This window comes from Ctenopharyngodon idella, chromosome 18, assembly GCF_019924925.1.
Source record: "Ctenopharyngodon idella isolate HZGC_01 chromosome 18, HZGC01, whole genome shotgun sequence".
NCBI lineage: Eukaryota > Metazoa > Chordata > Actinopteri > Cypriniformes > Xenocyprididae > Ctenopharyngodon > Ctenopharyngodon idella.
The window spans coordinates 24906579-24929377 of NC_067237.1; the positions used below are offsets into that span (position 1 = coordinate 24906579).

The following is a 22799-nucleotide window of genomic DNA, read 5'->3' on the forward strand; positions in this document are numbered from 1 at the left end:
CTTTTCCCAACAATAATTATATTTTTGCATTAGAAACAGTACTGTGACTAAAGAGCTTACACATACTGGTGTGGATTAATAAAAAATTATTTTGGTAACCACCAATACTGTTAGTTTAGGGCAGCTGTGTCACAAACCTTACTTTGGGTGGTGGTCTAATAAATTTAAGCACTAGATTAATCAAATATAATAGATAATATAATAATAATATAATAGATTAATCAAATATCCAGACCTGAGAAAAACCTGCACACTTATTTACATAAAAAGGTTTAACAACATAGGTGGGTTTAAAACATCTTTATTGTCCATTTTGATTTGTTCTGTCATTGGAAGGTCATTTTCAACAATAAAAATCTTAAAACAGGTAGTGTCTAAAATTAATGACATAACAATTATAAAATAAATGTTAAAACATGGTGTTCAAATCACAGATATTCAAATAAGCCTCTGCTACAAAGCAAATGAGTGTAACGTGTCATCTTTTTGACTTATCCCTGAATCATTTCGTCTTCACATGCCTCTTTAAAACGAAAACATCTGAAAGCTAAGAGCAGTGCAAACACAACAATCATACCGCTACTCTGTCATTTAAGCAGAGATGATATTGAAAGATTCCTAGATTTCTTATTACTCTCATGACACATCTTAAGTGTTAAGGTCTACTGCTGGGCGGCCTTAGCAAAGCCCACTCGGTTATTCTCTCGATCAAACACAGTGTAGTACTGCCCTATGAACACATCACCCAGAATCCATAGTGGTCCAGCGGGGGGTGGGATATCCAGACCCATGAATCCACTCAGACAGATTTCCTGTCCAGCCTGGCTTTCCTGTAAACACACACACAATAAAAAGGGATATAATCTTTAGAATGTCATTGTCATAAGAAAGAACCACTTGCAGTGTTTACAAGCTGCATATGATTTGAGAAATAAAACACCAGGCACATGATTTTATTCTGACTCATGCATGACCTTTTCTCAAACAACACCTCGATTTCACAGTTCTGCTGATGCAAAGTACCACATCTAAACAGCAGCACTGAAGTGACAAAACAAGACTGACCTTGAGTATGTACTGTTCTCCAGTCAGTGAGTAAGTCTTTCCACCCAGGACGAATGAGATGGTGGGAAGTGTGGGCACTTTCTTACAGTCAACCATATACTACAGAGGAAACATGATCAATAAGAGAACATTTTGATAATGTTATATTTTCAAACAAAAGTGACTATGTAAAAACAACACATCAAGCATGCATGTAGTCTTGTAAAAAAAAAATTATATTAATTAAAAAAAAAAAAAAAAAAAACCATTATTCAAGTAAAAAATTGAGCTCAAACGTTTGGGGTCAGTATGATTTCTTTTTTTTCTTTCTTAATTTTTTTGAAAGAAATTAATACTTTTATTCATCAATGATGCATTAAATTGGTCAAAAGTGACAGTAAATAAATATGTATAATTTTACAAGAGTTCCATTCAAATAAATGCTGTTGATTCTATCATTCTCAAATAAATGCAGCCTTAGTGAGCATAAGAGACTTCTTACTGACCTCAAACGTTTGAACAGTAGTCTATATTTGTATTAAATTAAAATAAAAAAATTAAAATATTTTATAGTATCTTAATAGATAGTTATTTATTTGTATATGTCTCAGTGATGTATAATTATATGAATATTTAAAGTTGCAGTACCTCTCCCTGGATCAGAGGGATTGCTCCTATAGCCTTCTGCAGGGCTTTGATCTCAGTGGCTGGGCCGGTGATCAGAGACGTCCCAGTGTCCACGATGGCTTCACATCCTCCTTTACACAGAGTCAGCTCGCTGCCAATGCTCATGCTACACACACACACACACACACACACAAACAGAGAGCTGTTAACACTAGCTTATTGTTATAGGGATCTTCTGCATTGGCGGTTTAGTGGTAGAATTCTTGCCTCTCACATGACAGACCAGTATATTACATACCAGTATATTACATAACATATTGCATATGCATGCATGCCATTTTTCATATAAATGACATTTGCAAACTCAAGTTTGAATATAAATGATCAAACAGTGCTTAAAAGGAACTGCATTTTTCTTATAAAGGGAAAATTTTAATATAAAGTTGAGGGTTATCATATTTAAAATAGATACAGTTTTCAAGTTGGGGAGGCCACTTAACAGTGGACAGTTAAAATTTGATTCCCACACAGGGCAATGCATGCTGGAAAGGCTTAAACAGCCAGAATCGATTGACAGTTTGCAATGAGATACTTTCTTGCCTAAAAATAAACCATTACCTATCTCTGATTTCTAAATATAGATTTGATTAAATCAACAAAATGTTAAGATGACCACTACAATTCACAGAACCCAAAAATCTCTCACCCATCCATGTGAATCTGCCAATAGGCCTGTCTGCTGATGTCCACATAGTTAAAGTCTCCAGTGTAATATTTGGGGTCTGTGCCTCCAAGGAGCAACTCACCACCAGGTTGGGTGTCAGGGTTTCTGTCGGACAAATAAACGGGACATTCAAAACAATCAAAATGCATTTAATACACAATTATGACAGACTGACATGTAACTATTTGCTTATTTTATAAAGATCTGGGATAAACTAGGATAGCCTAATTAAATTAATTTACCTGTTCAGGTAGAAAGAGAAAATATTTTTCTCCACTTTCTTCTGGCTCATCATCATGTCAAAAACAGGAGGAACCCCATCCACAGCGATGCGAGGGTAGGCCATGCCGAGAATACCATCGAATTTGGCGGCGATGAAGGCCACTCCTGGCTGTTTGATAGCTTCTCCAAATATCTGCTTCTCAACCGCAATATCCCCAACCTAAATGAGAAGTAAGAGATCGGTTTCTTGCTTTTACCATTTCTGATGACAAAAATGTTCAGACTTGCTACTTGTTGATTCCTACCGTGCATGTGTCCTGGCTGAGATACCCAGACAAGCTTCCGGATCCATACTGTATGGCAAATTCAGTCCCATTCTTTACATAAGTGCTTGACTTGCCTCCATTGTACTTGTGATGAAGCACTACATGGTTTAAAAAAAAAAAAAAATACTATAGTTAGAACAATCTTCTTCTCTATTGTAACATATCTGAGTGAAACAGCTTCTTGAACAAGAAAAACTATAGGGTGGAGCTTGATTTTGTCCATCAGGAATTGATTGGTTTGTAAAAGAGTGCAGAGAGGTTCCAGAAGTAAACTCCATTCATTTTCTGCATAGGGAACTGGATTTTTAACAATAACTTATAAACCTTTAAAGACATCCTTACTGTGAGCTACGAGGTTGTTAATCGATAACATTTGCTTCTGTTGAAGTCTGTATTATTTTAACTTAGTTTTATAATAATCGTGCTTAACAGTGGAATTCATGAAGAAAAACTACATTACCCATAATTCTGTACAGAAAATTCCACCAATCAGAGTCAAAACAACAAAAACAAGCCAAAAGATCTCTTTAGCCCTTCCCACTCCCATGCAGCACTGTGAATGATGCAATCAAGTCGATCTCCCTACAATCTCAAAATACTTAAATGTTTGTATATTAATATAAACTTAAAAAAAAAAAAAATCTCATATATATATATATATATATATATATATATATATATATATATATATATATATACACACACACACACATTTTTAAATGCATAGTTTTATATTTCTCCATCGTTTTTAATTAGATTATGCTGTTTGCAATGCTTCATGGGATTGTAGTTCTTTATCTAACTAAAGCTGTTAAGTACACAGTCTTGTACCTTTGTATTTTTGTCTGATTTTCAAATAATGTTTTGCTTCAAATCAAAGTTTGTAATGTTATGATTTGTTGCTGGTTGACTTGGTTCATGGCTTATAACATTTTAATGAAGACTTTTTTGAAATCCCTATGGGAGAAATGAATGGAAAAAATACTTCCGGAACCAAGGCCGCTGAAAAAGTGGGCGGACACTGTTGCACTCTATTGCTGTGATCTCATGTGAGTGACAGGTTGTTCCGCCCTCATGCCAGTAAACATGTCATCAGAGAAGAAAAGTGATGACTTGCAAGAGGGAGGGGAAGTTATTTTGATTAAAGATTATAAGGGCACATGAATTTTGAAAAAAATTTAATGATGTGCACGGATAAATCATTTATAATAAATACTGCAATATTACATAAAATATGAATTGTCAATTTAGATTTCATGGTAGCCTTATCTCTTACATATAAAATTTAACTATAGATACAGAACTTTGCTCACATCATAAAACACCCAAACATTCACACCAAAACCACACCAAGTAAAGTTGTCACTAAGGCTGATCTGCAAGAGTTAAACGAACCCAACTATGTTGAAAGGTAGTGATACAATCTCTCAAAAGTTCTTGTGCAGATTACAGGAACAAATTTGCTACCACTAAAAAGAGGTCACTGACAAACTTGAGCAACATTTGGCCACACTGAAATAACTTCTTGTTTCTTGAAGAATTCATTTAAAATTTATAATTAATAATTTAAGGACAACACTGATCTGACAATATCGTATGAGATAAAATTCCAAGGATCTGTGTGGACTTACAGCAGGCGATATCCATCAGGGAACAGTGGACCGAGGGCACCCACAGGTTGGAGGATCCTGTATCAAACACTACAGTGAAAGACTGAACAGGAGTGCCAAGGCCGATCTCTCCATAGTACTGAGCCTGTAAACAAAAACCCTCAATTCATTCAAAATTCAGCACCACAACAGACTGTAGTCCTAAAAAAATAACATCACTTTCACACAGGTTTAAAATTACTAGGTTCTCAGGGGAAAAAAATAATTACTTATGTATGCAAATATTCCCTGTGATGAAGATTTCGGTACCACTGTGAATTGAAAATCTCAGAATAATAATAATAATAATAATAATAAGAAGAAGAAGAAGAAGAAGAAGAAGAAGAAAAATGCACAATATTGTAAATTTCCTTTTACTGAGTTACTGATATTCTAATTTATGTAACCTTTCCAACATGATTATGTAATGTGTGGCACATCGCAGAACTAGTTAAAGACGAGCATTTGTTGTTAAAAAGTATATAATTTCTTTCTTTTTTTTTTTTACAAAAAGACCGATCGTTTCACTAGATAAGACCCTTATTCCCCGGCTTGGATCGTTGTAGAGCCTTTTGAAGCTGCACTGAAACTGCAATTTGGACCTTCGACCCGTTAGTAACTGTTGAAGTCCACTATATGAAGAAAAATCCTAAAATGTTTTCCTCAAAAACCTTAATATCATTTTGACTGAAGAAAGAAAGACAAACATCTTAGATGACATGGGGGTGAGTAAATTATCAGGATACTTTAATTCTGAAGTGAACTAATCTTTTAAGATCTAATTGCCTACGCCTGTTTACAAAACTGCGGCTGGCAATAATATCAGCTGTTTATTGGCAAAGAGGATTGATGTGGCCTACTGTGGTGAAGGCATTGTTACAGAAGCATGACAAACAAACTCATGACCAGCTGTCTGAAACAGTCAATCACACCATCATGTTGTCCATTACAGCTTATGACAGGAAACAGACTAGCACATTTAGCTGAATAAAGATGACAGAACAGGTTTCAAGTTCACTTTTTTCTACTGTTAGTCACGTTCCAACATGTCAACATAACAGTATTTAATAGTCATATGACATGACTAAGCAAAAGGACTGCTTGTTAAACTATAACTGCTTGTCCTACTACTTCCTGGATGTACAGTTTGTGCAACCTCTGCAGTTAAAAAGAGACATTCACATGCCTCTGATGTCAAATTAAATTAATGATCTTCCAAAAAAAACAAAAAGGGATGTTTGGTAAATGATTAGGGTGTTTTTACATTAAGTACAGCCAATTGATTAATGTGCAGGAAATAATGTAAACAAGCCAATACTCACATCCAGGTAGTTCTTGAGGGTTTCTGGAGTAGGACCATTACTAGCTGGGAAGCCCAGGTTGTATTTTAGGGGCACAGAACCAGCCACAAGCTCCTCAACAGCTCTGCCAGAGTCACTCAGTGTCCGTCTGATGGAACGAAACTTCGTTAGAGGAATCCTGGAGAGAAACAGAAACATTTGGGCTTACTAAACTGCACATGGTTATCTTGTGGTCATAACCAAATCACCTGCAGCAAGCTACAAACATTCCCATGCTGAATGCAAGTCAAGGCTCCTTTCCACCCACTTCATCATGATGAAATCAAGTTATAATTTGTATTTGTAGTAGTGCTGTCAAATCGATTAATCGTGACTAATCACATATAACATAAAAGTTTGTAAACATATATATTGGTACACACAAACTTTTACATTAGATGCGATTAATCATGATTGATCACATCACTAATTTGTAGACAATGTATGTCATTTGATTTGAAATGGGTTGGAGAAAGTCAAACCATTAAAGGGATAGTTCACCCAAAAATTAAAATTCGGTCATTTACTCACCCTCAAGCTGTTCCAAACCTGTATAAATTTCTTTCTTCTGCTGAACACAAAAAGATATTTTGATGAATATGGGTAACCAAACAGTTGATGACTGACTTCCATAGTATGGGGGAAAAAATACTATGGAAATCAATGGAGCCCATCAACTGTTTGGTTACCAACATTCTTCTAAATATCATCTTTTGAGTTCAGCAAAAGAAATAAATTCATACAGGTTTGGAACTTGAGGGTGAGTAAATGTTGGCACAATTTTTGGGTGAACTATCCCTTTAAGTTTGGTAAGAACCTTACTATACATACTTACAATCAATCGTGCCAAGTTAAGTAAGTGCTTTAAAAATGAATTAGTTGCATCAATTATGGTTAACAAATATAATATTTTCTCTTCGCATGTTTAACAATATGTGATGCAGTAAAAGCAGCAGTGTTTTGGACTTTGATAGGGCGGTGAGTAAAACTAAACCTCTTTATGCGTGTCACTAATAAATTAGGTCAATTTATAACATTCAAGTCAAATGTAAGAACAAAACAAAGGCCTTCCACCATAAGGACAAAAAGTCATTGATGATCACGTGTAGCTGATTTACGTATACATTATTCGCGTGTTTTTCAGCCATTTGAGTGAGATCTATCAGCTTCAGTGCACTAAACGGCATTTCTAAAGGCTGAACTTTAAAGGGCCCTTCATACTGATCTATAAACAGCTCTTATTAGTTTCTGCTGAATCACAAACGATCTGCCTTTTTGTCTAGTGGGAGACCCGTAACGACCTCTGGGCGCTTTATAATCGTTTTCACAAAGGACTGTCCCTTTAAACCTGGTGAGCTGCCTACCTAAACAGCATTTTTAAACATTTAAAATTATATAGAGGTTAAGAGACAAATATAATCTTTTTAATTAACTGGATAAAATGATATTAAAACAAACTAGTAAGTGCAAATAACGTGAATGAACTACAAATGACCACACTGCGAGGTTTACGTACGATAATGAGCGGATTGTGTTGTTGTTATTGTTAAGTTTGTTTGTTAGACCTTACCGAACAATCGCGTCGGACGTCCAGAAAAAGGCAGCAGCTAGCAACAGACAGGCGATTCTCATGTTGACGAGCCCTCAGGACCTGTTAATGCATCTGAGGCGAAGTATCGGTTTGTTAAAAGTGTTGTTGTATGATCTGATATGTAGGACAAACGGCTGCAGTCAGCTGACGTGATGGCGCTGCTGAGCAACTTTTACTCACCATCATGTGACGGCGCATTGAAGAACGTCAAGGCTGCGCTCGATTCTGCGCAATTAGAATTTGAATAAAGCCTCTGAGGAAATGTTTATTATATACGGACGTGAGAAGATTAAACTACTGGTGATTAATCTGACGACTCTTTGACCGAAATAAATGTAATTAAATCAAATTAATCACATTATAATTTGGTCAAATATGTTAAATATATTTACTTAAATATAGTATATCAACTAAATATATCCGAATATATGTATGGTGAATACTTCATTTCATTTATACAATTTACATAGGCTACATATTTGCATAGGCCAAAATTAGGGAGGACTAAAAGTGACACTTATGTAATAATGGAATAATCCATGAAATATATATATATTAAAAAAAATAATTAAAACAATAAAATAAAATGTAAATAAATCACTTTTAAATGGACAAACTGACATATTGACAGACAGACAGAGAGTGGGTTTTACTGGAATTTAAAATGTACATCTAAAATGTATTTAGCCTGTTTCATTATTTAATTGAACTACGTTTTAAAACATTAAGTAAATAAACCGCTTTAAACGTCAATTTATTGTTCAATTAAAAATGATTTATTAAAATATTATTTTATTTAACTTCATTTTAAAACATGAGTTAAATAAACAGTTTTAAATGTCTATTAATTTGTCCAAACGTGATTTATTTATTTCCATTTTTGTTTGAATTATTATATTAATAAATCTCAATTACATTTTCAAATAAAACCCTCACAGATATAAACTAAGATCTTTTAGTTTAGTTACAGACTTTAAAAACCTATTGAAAATACACTTCTAATTAACAAATGTAGGCTACACACGATTGCGGAGAATAATACTTTCGTTTCCTCGACCTCATACAACCCTAAAACGCTAAACCGTGAAATATTGTGTGCTTTATCACAATTTCACTTTTCCCTTTTTTCAATAAAACGACACACAGGGTGATTAGGACACTTTTCAGCTATGTGTGTCTTCGCAGTTTTACCACTAGAGGTCAGTGTGATCTCAATAATGTTCTCGCTCCAGTCTGAGAACGTGCTAAAGGGCAATCCCGACACTGACAGCAGATTCCACAAATTTGCAAGAGTTTTTGTTTTTTTAACTTCTTCAGCATAACAGAATGGTGAAATATAAAACCGAAAACCCTCTTATCACTTTTCACATCTCAACATGGGTGTCCTGAGGTAAATATGCAGCACTTTTTCCGGTTCAGAGCAACCACTGAAATAACACCATTTATCACAAACTCTATTACATAAGACTTCCAGACATCTATAGCTAAGTGTTTATATAAGCATTTAGTAGATGAGTCCTTGCTGTTGGTATATCCTTTTTATGCAGATTTTTCTGTGTAAAAATTTAATGTACTCTATGTCTGTGGTTAGATTCCTTATTTTACAGATTCATATCACATGCGTTAACTTTGGTTGTTTTTACATTCCAACATTATGAAACTCATGTCAGCTGACTTTCAAGCTGACTCATTCATTGATTCTCAACTAAAACAAACATAAGCAACATGAAACCCATTATTTAATGTATAAAAGGTCATTTTGTTTATTGGGCCCATCAGACACTTGATTTTAATGACATTCTGATTAATGATAATTATAAATGGGCACATTTTAGTTCATAACAGGATACTTTATAAAGTTATGGGCGACTATAACTGGAAATATCCAGTTTCAGACTAAACACTTTTATTTTTTACTGGTTGCCTTTTATAAAATAGCGAAAGGTTATGTTAATTATGCATAAGATCTGTCTACATGTAGCCTAGCTACGTTAGCAGATCTCTTGATGTCAGCTGCAGGTAAGTGGGTGTTTCTGGGTGGTTCACATTGAAAAAAACACTCAAATGGACTGTCACATGCTTACTTTGACTGCACTGAAGTATGAATGATTCATCAGTCTGTTTTAGTGTTATACTGTATGAATATCATGTGCATTTCGGTGATGAAATAAATGAGCGAGGTGATAGCATTTTGTTCACATGAGCTTATGTTTATTTGACAACTGAGCTGCATAATTTCAAACAGCAAATGTGTAAAGCATTAAGGAAATGTGCAGCAGTCGCTCAGTTTATCCTTTAAAAAAATCCATAGATTTCTTCTACAACATGAACATTAAACATACAGCATATTCACAAACTATATACATCCACATGCCACTGTTTAGGCAAATGACAGTTGAGGCAAAGACACTATAGGGCCTATGAAATGTGTTACAATGCAGAAATAAATGGCAGCTGGTACATCACTGTTCCTATGCATTCATAAACCCAGGCCTAGAAAAATAAACACATTCAATAAAACTTCCATGATCTCCTGATCTATCCAATCTAAAAGGTCCGTTTACATGTTTATTCATGTCATGTTACAGTGCTCCACAACATTTGTACAATACACAGCATGACCCGTATGCATTTAGCTTTTTCAAGGTCATGAATAGTGACAATGTTTCAGAAAAGGCAAAACACATTTGATATAATCACATTTCTCTTACCTTACTTCTCAACAGCTGTCTGTTGTCTCCTACTACAGACTAAAATGAGCCAGCTCACATGTTTGAATATGCTAGCTCAAGAGTATGATGTCATACATTTATAGATACATATATTCCAACACTTGCCTTTGTATTTAAGAAGATTTCCTTAAGAAAAACATACATCATAGTTTGAGTTCAAAGGGCATTGGCTTAAAAACGAAGAGTGAGGATTGTGTTATAGGAAACTGAGAAGGCAAGAAAAAGTGCACTTTACCTCTGGATTAAATGACTACTTTTATCAGAATATATACAGTACAAATCTACCAAAAGAACACAGATTACATTCAATATCAAAGTTCCATAAGGTGCTATAATACCTTGTACATTTTTGCTAGAGGTGACACAGGACAACGATGTCAGATTGTTGGCAAAGCACTCTCAGTGATGATTGGCAGGTGATTGGTCCTGCCATTTTCATTTGGAGTGCTGATTTCCTTCACAAGTGATTCAGACTAATTGTTCGGGAGAGAGAGAGAGAGACGGGGGCTGCTGTAACATTACATCAGAGGATTGTTGCTCACACCATTTGTCCAATTAAAATCGCTCGAAACATTTCATCACCACCCCTACCAGAGGAGCATCTCTAAGAGTCCTGGCCCAAACTCTACGGTATGTTGAGGTATGTAGGTAACTCTTTCAAGCACTGAACATTGAAAAGAGCGAAATAGGACTGAAATCCAGCCATACTGTAATAGAAAGTTATATCTGACAAATACTGCAGCAGTCACACCAGCCTGCTTGAGGTCAATATCAAACATTACATCCAAGAGTCCAATATGTGACTTCCAAATCTTTGAAAAAAAAAAAAAACCGCATTGCTAGTATAAGCGCTGTTCTTTAGCTTAAAGAAGATTAATATGTATTGCACTAAACTACATTTCTTCATCAAAAATAAAAAAGACAACTACAACAACAACAAAAAAAAAAAAACCAGAGCATAGTCTGAGATTTCACACATTTTCAGTCAATACTAATATGCCATTGGATGGCGAGACATAAAGGAGATAAAAGTCGCTGCTGTCAATTGGATTTTCATTCAAATATCTCAAGGAATCAGTGCAAAAGGCACTGGCTGTTACAACGTCCCCCATTCTCCCCTAAAAAATGATTTGTCGTAAAATTTTGAGTCCTAATAATAATTATAATAACGCAAACAAACAAAAAAACAGAACAGCCTTTGCTTTGAAATCCATAGAAACACTATACTAAATACTCAATGACAAATTAAGATAAACAGATAAATAGCAATTTTACAAGCAAACTAGTGTGCACTCAAAGGTCAAAAGATCAGCTTTATGTACCATCATTTTCATTTCTTTGACCGGCATCATTCTCTGAGCCATGGTCCCCAGACATAGGAGAGGCCAGGTCAGCCTCGTTGGACAGGTCACCGTCAGGAGACGGTGGCTCGTCATCTTTTGAGGATGCTGCATCATATCCGGAGGTTTTATCGGCGGACGCACTGGGGAAAGCGATGGCAGCGGCGGCCGCAGCGGCTGTGGATGCATGCGTGGGAATCCCGGGGTAAAGCCACGGGAACGGCGTGGTCAGCGCCGCCGCCGCTGCTGCTGGATACACCAACTTCTCCAAATGACTTTTATCAAACAAAGGCATGTACGATGCTGCTGCGGACGGGTTTATGAAGTAAAACGGCATGCAAAAGGGAGTTTGTTGTCCACCAACACCCGTCATTCCCATTAAAGAGTTCATAAGAGCCATGTCCGGTCGGGTGTTGGCGGAATCAGATGCACCGTTCGCAGACCAGTTCAGTTTGGCTTTTTTGGTGACACGTTCATCTCCGAACTCCTGCTTGATCTTAACTCCTTTCGCTGTGTCACATCCTTTCTCGCATTTGCCGTCGCCTTTCTCTGCCTCTCCTCCGTATCCGCTATCAGTGTCTGTGTCGTTCTCGTTAAGCTCGAGGTTCTGAGTCCTCTGGATGACAGGGACGCAGTTGGCTTGTGTATCTCTCTGCACGTCCCGCTCTGGAGCGTCGTCGCCTGGCAACTGCTGCTGCAGGATCCCTGCGCCCGGCTGGAACTGCGCGGAAACTTTGTGTAAGTGGTTGATGAGTCGCGTGCACCTCTGCTCACGCGCCGTCCAGTTCTCCACCTTGTTCAGATACTGCAGGACTTCTTTGGCACATGCTTGAAAGCCTGAGTGGAACGCGTCTAAGTCAGCCTGGAGGGAGGACTTTAATGATCGCTCTCCTGTCATAAAACAAAGACAAAGTCCTGTCATATACAACAGAAAAATGACAGACAGATAGAAATATACTGTACATAGATTAAAAAGGATAGATAGATATATAAATAGATAGATAGACAGATAGATTTCTCAAATTGCATTGTGTGGGTTGCATATTATGTAATTTACCATTCTGCAAAGCGATGATCTTCTGGTGCTGTTGCTCTGTGACAGCTGTCAAAGCGTTCAAATGCTTCAGCGTCAATTCAAGAACTACCGCTTTTTCCAAGTGACCTAGAGTCTGTAACACATTACGAACATTTATAGGATTTCCTTAATTTCCCTGTGTGGGTAATATACATTTACAAAACACATTTTAACAAGACTAAACAAAATTCAGGTGAGTTTACCGTAAGTTTGAGATGTTCGGGTAATAAATCTTTCAGCTGCCCAATACATTCATTTATTCGGTCCCTCCTCTTTTTCTCGATCAGTCTGTGTGGTAACTTGTACGCGTCCTGCGAATGGGAAGTAGCAGCCATTTCAAAAAGTTCTTAAAGTAATAATTCTCACTCAAATCTTTAATAACTAGGTGTTACGTGTACTTGACGGACATCACGTTTCCATCACGGGTCCACAGTTTGCTTACCTTTCCTTCCTCTCTCTTCATCCCTCTTTTGGATTTGCACATGTAGAGAGACGAATATTCAACCCTATAAAAAGAAAACACTAATTTTAACCTCAACACCTCAATACACATTTAAAAAAAAAAAAACAAATAACATTACTTGCGTTAATTTTAAAACAAAACATCCGAACATAAAATTACCCCAAGAAATCCGCGTGATCCAGGAACTGTCTTCCCTGCATTCTCGGTATTCTTTCATCCATAACTTTGTCCCACTTTCTTGTGTGCTTCTTTTACAATCAGGTTTCGTTAATCCAGTATCAGCGGAGCGGCAGTGCGTTGTGTCCGGTATCGCGCAGCACCTCTGAATGATGATGTGTGTGCGCGCTCGCCTGAGCTGCCACTTTGCCCAGCACTCTCGCGCACTCATTCTGCTCGTGGCGACTACCGCGCACGCGCGCCTCCACCAGGCAGGAACCGCGCGCATACTCACGTGTAAACTGCACCAGCTCGAGAGTCTGGGAATTAAATGGGCTTGAAAGTTGTCAGTTCATTGCTGAATAGACTCTGAAAAATAAACCACAGCATATCGCTCCAAACTCAAAGCATTAAAATAATAGTATTTTAAGTCTCAAAAATAATATCTACATATGAAATAAGCTACCAGGATATTTAATATATTTTTTAAATGAGTACATAGGCTTAAACATTTATTGTTTCTTTCTATACCTATATAAAATTATTAACTTTATTTAAGTAAACAAACATTTAAAGGCACATTTATTTACTTGGCTAAATGCCCTCATATAGGCTGTTTATCAGGTTTGCCAAATATAATTATCACTATTTTGTCTTTTTTTTTTTTTTTTTTTTCAAAAACATAATTAAATCAATAAATTCTTCTTTTTCTCCTCAGTAAGTATATTTATTAGTAGTCTTTTAAATACATATTTTTAAAGATTTGCAAATAGACAGTTAAGATCGTCTGGTATATTTTAAATTAAATGAACAGTATCAATTTGTTTGTTTTTTATAATAACAAACTGCTATGGAAATATTTGTAGATAATCATTTATCATAAATTTTTCCAACTTAATATTGGGAACTTTTCTAGAGTTCTGTGCATCATGTTTACCTTGAATTGACATCTATTGAGATTGCTTTGCTTATAGGCCTCCATGCTATCTGAGACGAGGTGTGACATAACACAACAACACATATATTGAATAAGCTCTCAATATAGTGTGGCTGAAAATAGACTACATTCTGTCAATATCCAGCCTTCAGAACATTTCAGCGGATAAACCCATTAGGTTATAAATCAGAACATGAAATATAAAATGAAGAGGTGAATTCAGACATATTCACTATAAAAAAACGTCGCCTGCATGTAGTTAATGAATCTCCATAATTAACACAAAGTGAAATGAACACGTAGCATGTCCGCAGTCTCTCATAATATTCATAAGAGATTAACTGTAACCCGCTCACATGCCCGCAGGTCACGTAACTTCATCAAAATCATGTGACTGACTCCAGGCTGTTATGAATAGATTACACAGTGTGTTGCAGGAGGTTGGCAGGACTCAAACACTCGCCCACATGTTTGCCAATGACAAGAATTGTTTCTGCTCTGTAAGATCCCTGTTTCCTGTTTAGTTTCAGGGAGACTGGCAGTTGTCGTGTGTTGGAGTCCCCCCTTTATGTCTCCCCTCTCCTTTCCTACCCTCCCTCCTTTCCGTCTCCTTTCCTGTGCTCTATATGTGGCTCTTGTGGAATCTGCTCCAAATGTTTTCCATATTAGTTCAGAGCCCTTTCTGATTCCGAATAGCGGCACCCGAGCAGGGATCGCGTAGGAAGAGAAGCCTCCAGTGAGGAGGGAGGGGAAGGGAAGGGAAGGGCAGGGCAGGGCAAGCGGGCGGCAGGCAGTGTGAAGGAACAGTCTAGCTATAGAGAGCAAAAGAAACGACAGGCGAGAAAGAAAAAGAAGGACAAACAGCTAGAGGGCGAGAGCAAGAACATCTAGTTGGCCTCAGAGGAAGATTAAGAATCTCAGCACGAGACAGGAGGAATTATGGGGTCGGGGACTAGTCCGAAGGGGTCGGCTGGAGGAGGCAGCGCAGCCCCTGGCAATGAGAAGAAGGGAAAAGCAAAACCTGGAGGCCCAGTGCTGGAGGAAGCCCAAACATGTTGTGGCTGCCGCTTTCCTTTGGTGGTCGCTCTGTTACAGCTTCTGCTGGGCATCGCAGTAGCAGGCGTGGCCTTCCTCATGATCACCATTAGCCCCTCTCTGCTGGCCAGGGAGACGCCCCATTGGGCCGGCATCATTGTAAGCTTCCTTTTGCTCTTCATCAACCTCTCCCTCAACTCCCAGCATGCCTTGTTTACTCTTTCATGCATGAGGCCGTCACATCAGATTCATTGGCTATACAGCCTTATATACTGTACATAAGCATAGCATACAATAAGCATGCTGTTACAGAGAGCATGTATGCATCCAAGTACAAAAATAACATACTAATAACTACATTCACACTGCAAGCCTTAGGGCTCGTTCACACAGAACGCGTCTTTGCGTCTAAAAACACTTTTGAGACGTGATGCAGTAACGGCTATAATGGAAATAATAGAAATAGGTAAACAGCAGAATAGACTGATACTATTTTTGACATGGAAAAAAAAAGAAAATAATCGCACTGGCTATGGCCTCCTCCGCCATGTTTCATCAAATAAAACAGTTGCCATGCCAAGTTACTACTGTAAACAGAAGCTCGCAACGCTTGCCCCGCCTCTGAGTTCTTCTGATTGGTCCACTGTTTTGGAACTGACATTAATGAGCATGTAAAAGTTAAAATTCTTTTAAGGGGCCGTTCACACAGAACGTGTTTTTCTATTACAATGCGCTACTTTTCCATTGTTTTTCTTTGTAAATATTTAAATATTTACGCTACAACCCCTAAAGTTTTGTGACACCTTAATACTTGCGAAAAGTTGTAAAAGTCACATAAATTACGATATGACTGTTCAGACTGAGGTCGCATTGCAAATCTGATTTAGGACCACATATGGAAGTGGCTCAAATCAGTTGCCATGCCAACTTGCTACTGTAAACAGAAACTCGCAACGCTTGTCCCGCCTCTGAGTTCTTCTGATTGGTCCACTGTTTTGGAACTGACATTGATGAGCATGTAAAAGTTGAAATTCTTTTAACTTGACACAGCCGTCTTAGGGGGCGTTCACACAGAACGCGTTTTTCTATTTTAATGCGCTACTTTTCCATTGTTTTTCTATGTAAACATGCGCTAGACGGACGTGTATGACCAGTACGCTTGTGTATCATGTCTTTTGTAGCGCCTCGCACATGAGCGCCTGCGTTTTTAAGACGCCATGTTAAGTTAAAAGAATTTCAACTTTTACACGCAGCGCTGCTCATCAATGTCAGTTCCAAAACAGTGGACCAATCAGAAGAACTCAGAGGCGAGGCAAGCGCTGCGAGCTTCTGTTTACAGTAGCGAGTTGGAATGGCAACTGTTGTATTTGTTTGTTATAGCCGTTATTGCATCAAAACTCAAAAGCGTGCCTCGAAACCCTTGTGTTCTGCTTTTTAAAAACCATTCCTGAGCGCTGCATTTTTAGACGCAAAGACGCATTCTGTGTGAACGAGCCCTTAAAAACGTGCCACTCATGTGCGAGGCGCTGCAAAATATGCGAGCGTACCGGTCATGCACGTCCGTCTAGCAAATGTTTACAAAGAAAAACAATGGAAAAGTAGTGCATTGGAATGGAAAAGCGTGTTCTGTGTGAACGGCCCCTTAGTGTTCAATTCAGATTTATTGCTCAGATCTGATTTGTTTTGTTTGCCTGTTCACATTGTTTTTTAAAATGTTTAAAATATCAGGTTCAAGTGTGAACTGATTCTGATCCTAAACTTACTCGCATGTGCAAAAGAATAAAAACAAAGTCCACATATAGCACGCTGTCATACAGGAAGGCCAATGAAGTCGGTTATGCATTCATTTCTTATGTAATGCACAGGCGATGAAGAGGACAAAGACAAGCAAGAGGAGATGATATTTAAATATTTATGATACAACCCCTAAAGTTTTGTTTGTATAAAGCTGACACCGTAATACTTACAAAAAAAGTTGCAATAGTCACATGAATTATGACTGTTCAGACTGAGGTCACATTGCAAATCTGATTTAGGACCACATATGAAAGTGTCTCAAATCAGAATCTGAATCAGAAAATGGTTTGTGCTGTTCACACTGTTATGAAAAAAAAACAGATCTGAGTCACATATTTTACACAAAATTTGGGACACTTTTTCCTGCAGTCTGAATGTAATCCTGAGTTGTAAAGATGATATGAGATTCACCACTTTTCATGGTGAACTATTTTCACTATTCACAGATTTTCATGAAATTTTGCTTGTTCAGCAGTGATTTACAAAGTATTCATGCTTCTTGCCTTTGCTCAGAGAAGTATTTAGTCGCAGAAGCCTATAATGAAAAAATAAGAACAACTTGGGTTCCTCAGCTAAATGAATCTAAAAATAAAAGTTTGTTTGAGAATCACAAGAGAGTAAGATCAAACTGTACCTTTATAAATAGCAAACAATTCTTCAAAAGATTCAAGCCAGCTCAAAGCAATCCCTATGTTCCGACATAGTGAGTTCATGTAGACCATATGACAACATAGCAGGGGCTGAAACTTACAGGACAATAACATTGCATGCATCACTTTTGAGATGACATTAATATTATAGAAAGTTTTTTTTTTAATTTAACTAAGTTTGTAATTTCAACATTTTATGAAATTAAACAAGTAAGCTATGCATTTGTTACAATATTAATCTTTGTTCAATGTAAAAATACAAGTGTTCCTTTTTATTTTATGTTAGCTCAGGTCCAAAATTAACATTAAATAAGATTAATAAATGCTTTAGAAGTATTTTTCATTGTTAGGTCATGTTAACTAATGTGGTTAACTAATGGAACCTTATTGTAAAGTGTTACCAACTTTGGTCTTTGTTAAAAATGACATGAATTTCTTTAAATTTCAATTCAAATTGCAATTTTACATTTGGTTTGCTACCTCAATTCAAATTAAGGAATCAAAATTATATTTAAAAAGCATTCTCTGTTCAACTCTGAATGCCACACAACCCCCACATAAAACGTTTTATTGCGTTAAACATTAGCTAACGTGGCAATAAAAAATAAAGCGATGTCTTTATGAGACGGCTATGTTGAATACTCAAATTCAGAATCATGAACGCACACATTTTATTGCAGCAATATAGATCAGAGAACATCTCTGGCATCTCAAGTTTAGGCCTCATGAGACCAGTGCTGTTGTTCCAGGAGAAAAACGCTGAGGTCACCAAGACCTCTCTGCCTCAGAACCCGGGAAAAACAATCAAATTAGATACCACACGTTAGTCACAAGACTCCAATCACGCTGAGAAAAAAATGGGGAAAACACAGAGAGAGAGAGAGACAGAGAAGAAAAGAGTGAGATAAAAAGCGTGAGAGATAAAGATATCTCGGAGGGTGGGGAGGGGTCAAGCTATTCAATTTGCAGCAGCAGTCAATATATTATCAGATGACAGCTCAATGCTGAGTTGCACAATGCTGATTACAATAAGGGTTATGGTTGGCTCATGACAAGCCTGGCAGACATAGAAAACTTAGGAGCTCTGCTGCACTGCAAATAAGATTAGATCAATCCAGAAGACTGGTAAGTGTTCATGGCAACAATGACAACGTTTTTCAGCAACAGACTGTGAGATGCACATGATAACAGTGATCCACACTCCAACTCAATTAGCATGTATGATGGTTTATACCGTATATGGTACATTTGGGGTCTGAGTGACAAGTCTATTAAAAATTCTCTATTGTATTTTCGTGTTTTGCAGATGTGTGTGGTGTCTCTGCTGGGATTCATCCTCTTCTGCATCACCAAAGTGCCTGATGAGAAAGCATCGGTTCAATTTATCATAAAGGTGAAAAATAAATGCAGCTTTTGGATAAATTACAATTGCCCCTCACATGTAAATACATTTCAAATGGACTTTATAACCCACAAAGGTGCATTCTAGCTCTGAGAGCAAGAGTACTGGCTATCTAGCAACAGGTCTAGAATTAAAAACAATCTACATATCGTTGTATTTTAACTGAAAAATTATTTGATCATATAATGATCATTTACTCACCACCATGTCGTTCCAACACACTATTATTTTATTTCTTCCATGAAACTGTCCAAGTAGCTCTTTGCCATTCACTCTTAAATACAATAAATAAAGAACATGAAGAACATGAAGAACATCTAACAACCATGGAACCTTTCCAATGCACAAAAAGGTTCCTTATAGTGGAAAAAGGTTCTTTGGATTATTAAAATGTGACCTTGGACCACAAAACCAGCCATAAGGGTCAATTTTTTGAAATTGAGATTTATACACCATCTGAAAGCTGAATAAATAAGGTTTCCATTGATGTATGATTATGTTAGGATAGGACAATATTTGGCCGAGATACAACTATTTGAAAATCTGGAATCTGAGGGTGCAAAAAAAATCAAAATATTGAGAAAATCATCGGAAAAAGTCCTTAGCAATGCATACCCACTCACAAAAATAAATTTTTGATATATTTACGGTAGGAAAATTACAAAATATCTTCATGGAACATGATCTTTACTTAATATTCTAATGATTTTTGGCATAAAAGAAAAATTGATAATTTTGACCCATACAATGTATTGTTGGCTATTGCTACAAATATACCCGTGCGACTATGACTGGTTTTGTGGTCCAGGGTCACAAATGTTCTTCACACAAACAAAAAAAAAGGTTCTTTTAAGATCTGATCACTGAAAGGTTCTTTAGGGAACCTAAAATGGTTCTTCTATGTCATCACAAAAAAACCTTTTGGAACCTTTATTTTTGGAAGGTGATTTTAAATGTCTCCAAAGACAAAAAACCCCCACCATAATAGTATTATAAAAGCAGACCATATTACTTATAAAGCTCTATATAAGTCTTTGAATTATAAATTAGCAGTGTTCTTTTGAGTCAGTTGTTTTCAATTAATGTTTGAAGCGGTTAACAAAACTGATCTAAAAGTTTTTTTTTCTTTTTCACAAGATGATGTCCAATTGGTCTTATGAAAATGAATAAAAAATGGAAGCTGAGTTAAGGCGGCTATGTGCCTCCTCAAAATTCAGTCTAAGACGTAATGCCGCATAGAAGCCAAACTAAATTATGCCTGCTCTGACCCACCTCAGCCCCTTTGTATCAAAGTACAGTTGTATTTTCTGAGTAAAGCATGTATGCCACCTCTGAGCTGCATTAAACAGTCTGTGTCACTTCAGAAGCACTAAATGCCACTTCAGAAGTGCTTCTGTGCCACCTTTGCAGTGTAAATTTGGCACAGGAAATGGATTTCCCATCACAATTCTGAATAATTTACTTTTGTCGTTGCTTAAATACACTCATAAAAATGAAAGGTTCTTTATTAGTATCTGTGGTTCCCTGAACAACCTTGAACCTTCAGACTGTTAACATTTTCTTCAGCCTAAGAAAAGATGGTTCACTTAGGGTGAACTGTTCACTGAAACATCCTTTGGGGAACCCAAAGTGGTTCTTCTGTGGCTTCGCTGCTTAAACCCTCTTTAGGAACCTTTAAGAGTTGCACCACTGCAGGTTTAACATTACTGACACAAAATGCCTTTTGTTTGTTCACGTCACTTTGAGAATCGAGAAGTGTTAAAAATTAGTTTAGAAATGATAGGCTAATACACAAGACCACATTTATGATACTCTCATGGTGTTTTTTTATTTTAGTTTTTTTTTAGTTTTTTTGCATGGAGCTTGACATTTTATCTATTGTTATTGAATAACTTCTTTTGTGTTTAAGAAATACGAGGCATAAGAAAGAAAGTATGGCATGAGTGTGCTAATGACAAAATCTAAATTTTGAGGTGAACTGTTCCTTTAGTTAGGCATATTTTTTAATATTTAATGGACCATTGACATTGGCAGTAACATTCCTGAGTCATCAAGACAGAGCCACTGAGCTGGTTTTAAATGAACAAGTACAGGCATTTTAGTCTATTAAAATCTTATTTCCATCGCCATGCCTTAATCATCACAAATGACTGCAATTGCTCTCCCACTTCCACCCAGCTCCTGTACTTCTTCCTGTGTACGATGGGGTTGGTCATTTCCGTAGTGGTCATCGCCTTCCAGTGCTACCATTATGCCCTGACTAACAGCTACAGCTGCACGGAAATGATGGAGGATTGTATGTGCACCCTGGACCCTGAGGACCCCATCGCCCGCACTTTCACCTACAGAGGTGTGACAGACTGTAGTGCCATCGTGAGCACTCTACCCATGTATTACCTTCTGCAGATGGTGCTGAACCTGGTTCAAGCCATCATCTGCCTGGTGGGGGCCTTCCTGATATGGAAGCACAGGTACCAGGTGTTTTTCGCTGGGCTACAGACGGGATCTCCTTCTGCCCAGGATTGGCAGAAAGTTTAGAACGTCGAGAGATTTCTGTCGAGAAGTAAACATGTGGAGCGTGGGAGTGTTTGTGCCTTTAGGGAAGAAACTGTTTGCTGCAATATCTGCCCCAGTGGGAGTTTTCTGTCATGTGACCTTTTATCAAAGCAGTTGAATGAGTCTGTGTTTGTATTGCCATATTATAATATTTTGGAAAGTTTTATGCAATTTTTAGAGTTATTGTATTTTTCTACATTGGCTGTTTGAAAAAAAAAAAAAAAAGTTTACCACTGCCAAGGAGAGTATTTTTATCTATGACGCAAAACGAGACATGTTTAAAAAAAAAATGAGTGACACGAACTGCTGTTGTTGTTACTATTGTGGTAATGCCATGCATAAAAATTCATTTAATTGCCAGTATTAAATTTGGCTTAGTCAAAAAACACCTTGAAATGCAATCATTTGCACAAGCTTCACCTTTTGCATGCATTTTCTAACTTCGCACTTTTCTAAGTTTCGCTTATTGTTTCTGAGACAAAATTCCAGGTTGTTCCATCCCCGTTGGCAGAAGAATATTAAAAAAATTATGCAAAACATATTTTAAATTAAATAATATTTTATATTTGCAAAATTTATATTTAAAAATAATGCCAAATTATATATATATATATATATATATATAGCATGTGTTTTTTTTTTTGCATTATTTTAGTAAAATTTGTTTTGTGTGTGTGTGTGTGTGTGTGTGTGTATATATATATATATATAAATATATATATATAGCATGTTTTTTTTGCATTCTTTTAGTAAAATTTGTTAGCTTATAACTATTAGTTAGATTAACAGTCATGCCACAAAGAAATTGGAAATTTTGATAAATATTGTCTTATTATATCGTTTTATATCGAAAGAGGTGTAAATTAAGCCATATTACATACTCAGACTTGAGCATATACACAGAAGCAACACTTAAAGGGTTAGTTCACCCAAAAATGAAAATAATGTCATTAATTACTCACCCTCATGCCGTTCTACACCCTGTAAGGCCTTCGTTCATCTTTGGAACACAAATTAAGTTATTTGTGATGAAATCCGATGGCTCAGTGAGGCCTCTATAGACAGCAATGACATTGAATTTCTCAAGATCCAGAAAGGTACTCAAAACATATTTAAAACAGTTCATGTGACTA

The 22799-nt window shown here is 36.8% G+C and overlaps 3 protein-coding genes across 3 annotated transcripts; 1 reads left to right on the forward strand and 2 right to left on the reverse strand.

The window, feature by feature from the left end:
- Nucleotides 1–285: 285 nt before the first annotated feature.
- On the reverse strand, nucleotides 286–7731 carry ctsd (cathepsin D). Its single transcript, XM_051869734.1, has 9 exons — nucleotides 7503–7731; nucleotides 5915–6071; nucleotides 4575–4698; nucleotides 2923–3041; nucleotides 2638–2837; nucleotides 2378–2500; nucleotides 1693–1837; nucleotides 1066–1164; nucleotides 286–830 (listed from the first exon to the last, which is right to left on the reverse strand). Exons 1-9 carry the CDS (start codon nucleotides 7562–7564, stop codon nucleotides 663–665), a joined length of 1197 nt encoding a protein of 398 aa, XP_051725694.1. The 5' UTR covers nucleotides 7565–7731; the 3' UTR covers nucleotides 286–662.
- Nucleotides 7732–9712: 1981 nt separating this feature from the next.
- bhlhe41 (basic helix-loop-helix family, member e41) lies at nucleotides 9713–13542 on the reverse strand. The gene is made up of 5 exons (XM_051869733.1): nucleotides 13293–13542; nucleotides 13113–13176; nucleotides 12874–12981; nucleotides 12653–12764; nucleotides 9713–12486 (listed from the first exon to the last, which is right to left on the reverse strand). Exons 1-5 carry the CDS (start codon nucleotides 13352–13354, stop codon nucleotides 11570–11572), a joined length of 1263 nt encoding a protein of 420 aa, XP_051725693.1. The 5' UTR covers nucleotides 13355–13542; the 3' UTR covers nucleotides 9713–11569.
- A 1139-nt stretch (nucleotides 13543–14681) lies between these two features.
- On the forward strand, nucleotides 14682–22052 carry sspn (sarcospan (Kras oncogene-associated gene)). Its single transcript, XM_051869735.1, has 3 exons — nucleotides 14682–15420; nucleotides 19015–19101; nucleotides 21289–22052. The coding sequence occupies exons 1-3, from the start codon at nucleotides 15166–15168 to the stop codon at nucleotides 21646–21648; spliced, it is 702 nt and encodes a 233-aa protein (XP_051725695.1). The 5' UTR covers nucleotides 14682–15165; the 3' UTR covers nucleotides 21649–22052.
- The last annotated feature ends 747 nt before the right edge of the window (nucleotides 22053–22799 follow it).

Bases quoted from the DNA above. Each gene is read 5' to 3' on its own strand.
- ctsd (XM_051869734.1), bottom strand. From the start codon at position 7,564: ATGAGAATCGCCTGTCTGTTGCTAGCTGCTGCCTTTTTCTGGACGTCC. The intron at 3,042-4,574 runs GTAAGTCCACAC...TAAACCATGTAG, and splicing joins CCTGATGGATATCGCCTGCT to TGCTTCATCACAAGTACAAT. The intron at 1,165-1,692 runs GTACTGCAACTT...TTTCCTCTGTAG, and splicing joins TCCCTCTGATCCAGGGAGAG to TATATGGTTGACTGTAAGAA.
- bhlhe41 (XM_051869733.1), bottom strand. From the start codon at position 13,354: ATGGATGAAAGAATACCGAGAATGCAGGGAAGACAGTTCCTGGATCAC. The intron at 12,982-13,112 runs GTAAGCAAACTG...TCCCATTCGCAG, and splicing joins TGAAGAGAGAGGAAGGAAAG to GACGCGTACAAGTTACCACA. The intron at 12,765-12,873 runs GTAAACTCACCT...AATGTGTTACAG, and splicing joins CCGAACATCTCAAACTTACG to ACTCTAGGTCACTTGGAAAA.
- sspn (XM_051869735.1), top strand. From the start codon at position 15,166: ATGGGGTCGGGGACTAGTCCGAAGGGGTCGGCTGGAGGAGGCAGCGCA. The intron at 15,421-19,014 runs GTAAGCTTCCTT...CGTGTTTTGCAG, and splicing joins CCCATTGGGCCGGCATCATT to ATGTGTGTGGTGTCTCTGCT. The intron at 19,102-21,288 runs GTGAAAAATAAA...ACTTCCACCCAG, and splicing joins CGGTTCAATTTATCATAAAG to CTCCTGTACTTCTTCCTGTG.